The sequence below is a fragment of the Hippocampus comes genome, unplaced genomic scaffold (genome assembly GCF_001891065.2).
Source record: "Hippocampus comes isolate QL1 unplaced genomic scaffold, H_comes_QL1_v1.1 scaffold269, whole genome shotgun sequence".
In the NCBI taxonomy this organism is placed as follows: Eukaryota; Metazoa; Chordata; class Actinopteri; order Syngnathiformes; family Syngnathidae; genus Hippocampus; species Hippocampus comes.
Window position 1 is genome coordinate 72,212 of NW_017805376.1, and position 7,396 is coordinate 79,607.

The 7,396-nt window shown below is 41.0% G+C and overlaps 1 protein-coding gene across 7 annotated transcripts in view; it reads right to left on the reverse strand.

Annotated features, from left to right (window-relative positions):
* Window positions 1-7,396, reverse strand: part of nvl (nuclear VCP like) — a 77,735-nt gene that overhangs the window by 51,724 nt on the left and 18,615 nt on the right. For all 7 annotated transcript variants that reach the window (XM_019872091.1, XM_019872087.1, XM_019872090.1 and 4 more), the window contains 3 exons: window positions 4,233-4,323; window positions 2,431-2,519; window positions 2,015-2,149 (listed from right to left, as the gene is read on the reverse strand). In XM_019872091.1, the coding sequence (XP_019727650.1) occupies window positions 2,015-2,149; window positions 2,431-2,519; window positions 4,233-4,323 (315 nt within the window). The remainder of the gene's footprint in view (window positions 1-2,014; window positions 2,150-2,430; window positions 2,520-4,232; window positions 4,324-7,396) is intronic.

Below are 7,396 nucleotides of genomic sequence, written 5' to 3' on the forward strand. Positions count from 1 at the left end.
TCTCATCTTCAATGCCCTTGCTGATGGAAGGAGATTTTCACTCAAAATCTCTCGATACATGGGCCCATTCATTCTTTCCTTTACACAGATCAGTCGTCCTGGTCCCTTTGCAGAAAAACAGCCCCAAAGCTTGATGTTTCCACCCCCATGCTTCACAGTGGGTATGGTGTTCTTCGGATGCAATTCAGTATTCTTTCTCCTCCAAACACGAGAACCTGTGTTTCTACCAAAACGTTCTATTTTGGTTTCATCTGACCATAACACATTTCCCCAGTCCTCTTCTGGAGCATCCAAATGCTCTCTAGCGAACCGCAGACGGGCCTGGACGTGTACTGGCTTCAGCAGGGGGACATGTCTGGCAGTGCAGGATTTGAGTCCCTGGATGCGCATTGTGTTACTGATTGTTGCCTTTGTGAATGTGGTCCCAACGCTCTGTAGGTCATTCACTAGGTCCCCACGTGTGGTTCTGGGATTTTTGCTCACCGTTCTTGTTTTCTCATTTTGACGCCACGGGATGAGATCTTGCATGGAGCCCCAGATCGAGGGAGATTATCAGTGGTCTTGTATGTCTTCCACTCTCTAATAATTGTTCCCACAGTTGATTTATTTACACCAAGCGTTTTACCTATTGCAGATTCAGTCTTCCCAGCCTGGTGCAGGTCTACAATTTTGTCTCTGGTGTCCTTCGACAGCTCTTTGGTCTTGGCCATATTGGAGTTTGGAATGTGACTGACTGAGGTTGTAGACAGGTGTCTTTTGTACCAATAATGAGTTAAAACAGGCACCATTATTACAGGTATCGAGTGGAGCCTCGTTAGACCTCATTTGAAGAAGTTAGACCTCTTTGACAGCCAGAAATCTTGCTTCTTTGTAGCTGACCAAATACTTATTTTCCTCCATGATTTTTAATAAATTCTTTAAAAGTCAAACAATGTAATTTTCTGAGTTTTTTTCCCACATTCTGTCTCTCGTAGTTGAGCTTTACCCATGTTGACAATTACAGGCCTCTCTAATATTTTCAAGTAGGAGAACTTGCACAATTGGTGGTTGACTAAATACTTATTTGCCCCACTGTATGTGTGTATTTTAAAAGTGAATACTCACCATTAACGTGAAGGCTTTCCGTTCCACACGATGGTTAAGCAAAGCTAGCGGAATTATAGTAAGCTTGCCGGGTCTGTACGCGGAGTTGCTGCTGGCTAGCTTGCACCCTGCTCAGTAGCTTGCACGCTTCCTTTCTGGAGTCTCCTGCAAGGTATTTTGATGTGAACGTAGCATGGCGAGTTTTAAAGTGCCGCTTTACATGAACGACCGTTTCATCCGTGGTGTTTTGTCATTGCAAATTAGACACGCCGCAGAACCTGTTCTCTCCACAAAGGCGAATCCTTCAGTCCATTCGTCCTGAAGTGTACCATACTCGTCATCTTTTTTTTCTTTTCGCCATCTTATTCGTCGAAGAATTAGCTTTGGGCTAATGACCGAGCGGGCTGATTCAAAAGGGGGCGTTTACCTGTTACCCAGCATGGCTGACGTAGGCCAGTATCATCCAATTGCAGCCAACTGCAGCCCTGAACAGGACACGAGCAGTGAAAAGTCGATGGATGGAATAAACAAGCGAGAATGTTTTATCTGCGAGCCAGATGCAGTCATCAAAAGAGCCATATATGGCTCGTGAGCCATAGGTTCCCAACCCCTGCTCTAAATTGTCCCTTGGTGGTATTGTGAGCGCGGATGGTAGTTAGTCTATATGTGCCCTGCGATTGGCTGGCAACCAGTTCAGGGTGTACACCATCTACTGCCCGAAGACAGCTGGGGTAGGCTCCGGCATGCCCCGCGACCTTCGTGAGGATAAGCGGATCAGAAAATGGATGGATGGATGGATGCAAGTTATATCTGTGACTACTACAGATTGTTCTTTCACTTACAGAGGTGTACCAACAATGTGCGTCGGGAAATCATTTTTGACATTGGTGGATGTCTTCACTGTTGAACCGTCTTTTCTCGGTCTACTCACCCCTGCCACAGCTTGTGCTAGCAGGGTCTTTCCACAGCCAGGAGGTCCATGGAGGAGAAAGCCCCTGGGAGGAACCATTCCCAGCTGCTGGTATATCTCTGGGTGCCGCATGTGAATGAGCAGTTTACATACTTCCTGCACAGTATTATTAAAATGAATAATATAAAACAGGTTACATTTAAAGAGTTGCAAAAATAAAACTACACATTAAATAGCTTATTTGCAGTTCAGCTATGGTGTGAATGTTTTAGTTAAGAAGAGGCGCTGTTGGCATTTCGAGAAAATGTAGTCCGTGTTCGATTGAAATGTGAGTTCATGGTCAATTACAGAGCCAAATAATTATTTCAAAACTGCATTTTATATTTCCTTGGGCTGTGTCTGTGTGAGATTAAAATTGGTTTGATGAACTGCCTTACCGTCAATGTCGCTTCATTACCACCCACATCTTCAAACTTCAGAGTGGGATACTGCAGCTTTGTTGATCTTGATTTTGCCAAGGCAGTTCCTTAATTTCAAGAGCACAACAAGCAAAATGCTGTCGTCAAATTGTTTTCAAATTCTCTGTGCACCTGCAGGCTTTTCACAATTCTGTTGACAGCTACGAATGTAATTTCTGGCCATAACAGAGCAATGTCACTTCTATACATTCTGTATGCTTTTCATTGGACAGCAGCAATGCTGTGAGAACCATTTAATTTTCTTTAATGTTTGATTTCTATAACACTTCCAGGATAACTAGGGAAGACGTTGGTTTGCTGCTACCAGAATAATTTGCCTGTTGTTTTTTTGTACTCTATTCTCAGAGGTCTCCTGTGATGGTGAACACTATCAAAGCTTTGCAACAATTATGAATTACTGCAACATCCTCCACAAACAGTTTGTTTTCAACAAGCGGTAGCTAAGGTTGAGAAAACACTCGCAGCATGTTACAAAATAGAACTGCTTTATACTGAACTTCACTTTGAATCAGTGAATATTATTAATTTGTAATTCTTACTTGACACAGTACCACGGAAGCGCAAAACACAACAAACTAGACATAACAGCAAATTTAAGAAGACAAAACTTAAGAACAAAACAAAATATAAACGCAACAATATCAAAAAACAAATTAGAAAATAACTAAACCAAACAACAAAAGAATTTAACAACTGAAATGAAGAAAAAAAAAATGATTTTTTTTTTTTTTTATCTTTAAGCTATACCACGCAACACTAAGACAAAAGACAATTTTGTCCTATTAATCAATTCATTAATTAATTGAACAATCAATTCTTAAAATGTTTGACAGTAACAAACCCATTTGCGAAGAAAAGCCATAACAGAGATCAGGTCAAAAATAAAATAAGACAAAAAGAAATGGTGTTTTTGTAGATTGATCGAGAAATCTATGAGCAAAATTGTATCATGTTTAAAGTTTCATTTAATTTGGGCACGTCTAGACATTTGGGTGCGTATCCAGCGCCCCAAAATGCCTGTGCGCAGGCCTCGGCCGTCTGGGCAGAGGGCTTTTGAAATCCACAATTATCACGTCAAAGCAAGGGGGCGAACAGAGGGAAGAAGGCTAGACTCGGTCACAAAGTGGGGATAAACAATTCGGGAACAAAGCTTTCTTGAACAACAAAAGACGGTTTGAGAACGCCAGTCGCGCCCAGGTGACATTTGTCATCTGCAAAGTCTGCAACTTGTTGATTCATTGTAGACCAGACAGAAAGGCGTCAACGTACCGGTGAATCAAAGCTTAAACCAAGGTAACCAATCACTACCATGGGGCCGGACCGGGGGCGTGGTATGCAAATATCGGGGGCAGTGTTTTTCTTGTATTTTGCATATGGTGTGCCGAGAGCTCAAACTGGCGGACAGGCAACTCTGAGCGTGATTACCGGGGCAACAACCGTCGTTCACCCTCAGCGATCCCTCCCGCCGTTAATGAAGACAATTTTCCCTGTGTGCCGAGTCATTTCTTTAACTTTGTCCGAGAAAAACTCTGACATAGATCCACATTGTTACACTCCCACACACTTCAAACAGTTCCCTAAATGACAAGCGTGTAATTTGTACTTTCTAGACAGTAAAAATCTATAAATATGCAAGATGGCTGAATGGTTAATATAGGTACTCCAGACTCAATGTCAGAAGAAAAGTAATACAGGTTGGATTATACTATAATCCAGTCAAAATGCTTTCAAAGTAGGATTTCCTGGAGCATGAAACATACCTTTCTTGCTCGTAGACAGGGTCTTTGCATTTTCATCCGTCTTTTTTCTTTTTCCTGATTTCTTAGAAGGCTCCAACATGGAAACTTCTTTCTGTTGATAAAAACAATATTTATGTAACAATCTCACTCAAGAAAATCTTTCATGAAAAATAGTTTGTAGATATCAGTGATCCAATTTCTTTCTTTCTGTCAGGGACAGCACATATTAATAAGCATTTCAGAAAATATGCCAGAATTATCCAGAAGGCTGTTTTTCATTTGCAGTCCCAGGACAGATGGTCCCACCCTTAAGATAAAAATAAATGTATTATAACAATAACAATACAAAATAAAAGTACTATTCAATTGAAATTACATGTTGACAAAGCAAAGCAATCCATTCATCCATCCATCCATCCATCCATGCATCCAGCTATTTTCTAATCAGCTTATCCTCACAAGGTTTGCAGGTGTGCTGGAGCCTATCCCAGCTGTCTTTGGGCAGTAGGTGAGGGACATCCTGAATCGGTTACCTGCCAATCACAGGACCAGGGATGACAATGGCTAGTGATGAAAAAAGCGGAATGGGCGTGGCCTGGATGGGGGCGTGGCTTGGACGGGGGCGTGGTCACTTACAAAAGTGGCACTAAACATGCTGAAGATGAAGTGTATTCAATTTACACACCATTTGAAACTTAAACAGAAAAAAAAATCACAAGATTGTTCACTATTCTTTCATGTGAAAATTTGTGCAATTTTGCTTATGCATTCCTGGTGAGCACCAATATGTACAGTAACTTCAAATTTGCTGCTGAAAATCAAAACTAAAAAAGGAAACACATTCCCTGCCATATTTAAGATTTGTTCATTACTTGTATTCATAAAGTGTTGTGTAAATGTGATAAAAAGCTGTTGATTCTTACCTCATACAGTGATAGTGAAGTCCCACACTGTTTACTATATATGGGTTATGAATGTATTTTATTATATAAAGTGGATGTCTATTTACAGTATATACAACAATATACAGTTTCATGAGGTAGAATACTTTATTTTCTCTTCATTTTAAGCTTTTTAGCAAGCGCTAAAAGCGTATTGGTCCTCTCCGTCTTTTTCCACTCTCTTTTTAGCCAACTCCTCTTGTTTTTACACATGCTCCAGGCTGTCGAAAAGCGCTTGAGATCGAGTAGTTACTTTTCAGTTCCTCTTTACTGTTTCCTACTGGGGACAACGTCAGCTTTCTATTCAACCAGTCCCATCGGAACATGTTTTTCAGATCCACATCTATCTGACGCATTTTTTAGCTTCGTCGCGAGTCTCGATAACGTTCGGCTTTCGTGAGAAAGGGTTTTAGGAAGGCGAACACGGATTGGTCGTGATTTGTATTTGCCGATATAGCGACCAATAACAACAAGTAAGACATCATACACGTCCAATCGCAGGGCTGTTTACAATCGGAAGATGGAAAGACTGATCGGGAGAGCTCGTGAAAACTCGACGATAAGGTACCTGACCCCCCCAAAAATTTTCTCAACGGATTTAGACGATTCACAAAAATGATCAATTTAAGAAATAAAACGGCGGATTTCCGCGTATCCGCGGAAAATTGCCATCCCTGCAGGACACACATAGACAAACAACCCTCCACTTTCGGGTTCAATCGAACCCGAGGGGTTCGGTGAATCGGTCTCAGGGGTTTGACAGAGCCTCTGCCAAGGAGGTTAAGACACGCCCAACTCAACAAGTCAATTAGTTATGACACGCCCGCTTTGCCATTACTGGCTGGTTCATTTTGTGCACAATTAAAAAATGTATACTTTATAATTATACTAATTGTGTTTACATTTTTTCTCTTTTTAATAAATGCATTTTTTTTTATGTCTTGAATTTGTAAAAAAATAAAATAATAAAGTAAATCATACTTTTTTTTTTCCCCTAATGAAGGGTTCGGTGAATGTGCATATGAACCAGTTGGGTTTGGAACCTCTAAGAAGGTTAAGAACCACTGATTTAGAGCAGTGGTTCTTAACCTGGGTTTGATCGAATCCTAGGGATTCGGTGAATCGGTCTTAGACCGATTCACGCCGTCGAACCCCTTAGATTCGAAGGCTTTCAACGACGCCTCTGCCATGGAGGGTAAGACACATGCGACTCAACATGTCAATTAGTTATGACACGGCCGCTTGGCCATCACTGGGTGCAGATGATCACATTACTTTGCTTGTCCAATCAGTGTTGCGGGAAATTTAGTTCGCTCAGTAGTCAAGTGTGACTGTCATGATCGTATGTTGTAAAATTAAAACAATTTATACTTATGTCTTAAATTTTATGTACTTTTTTTTCTGTTTTTAATGAATGTGTTTTTTATGTTTGGAATTTGTAAAAAGTCATATTTTTGTTTTTCACAAATGAAGGGTTCGGTGAATGTGCATATGAACTGGTTGGGTTCGGTACCTCGAACAAGATTAAGAAGCACTGATTTAGAGTATTGTATTCCATTAACCTGCCATGCATGCATTTTGGAATATGTGAAGAAACCGGAGTACCCGGGGAAAACCCACACAGGCACAGGGAGAACATGCAAGCTCCATACAGTAAGGGCGGAGCCCGAATCGAACCCTGCATCTCTGCACTGTGAGGCGGACATGCTAACTAGTCAATCACTCTGCCCAAAACAATACATTTACTATAAAGTACGATTAACCTAAAGTGTACACTGGAAATACAACGGACCAACAATGAGACAAACATACCGTATTTTCCGCACTAAAAGACGCACTGGATTATGAGGCGCACCTTCAATGAATGGCTATTTTGTAATTTTTTTTTCATACATTGGACGCTTCACATTATAAGGCGCAATCTACAATGCCGCCACTAGATGGTGCTACGCTCCTTCCATTCAACTCGAGAGGCTTGTTCAACTTGAGAGGCGTTCATGACCGCCTCTGAAAAATGTAAATTAACTATTACTGTACTTAAATGAAACTACGAAAATTGAAAATAATGCATCAAAACAGAAAATCAAGCGAGGAAATCACAAAATAAATTCTATATCCCCCCTACAGAATTTATTTTGTGGTTTCCTCGCTTGATTTTCTGCATGGTTTCATTGAAGTAATAATTAATTTACGTTTTTCGGAGGCGGCCATGAACGCCTCTCGAGTGGAACGGAAGAAGGCACG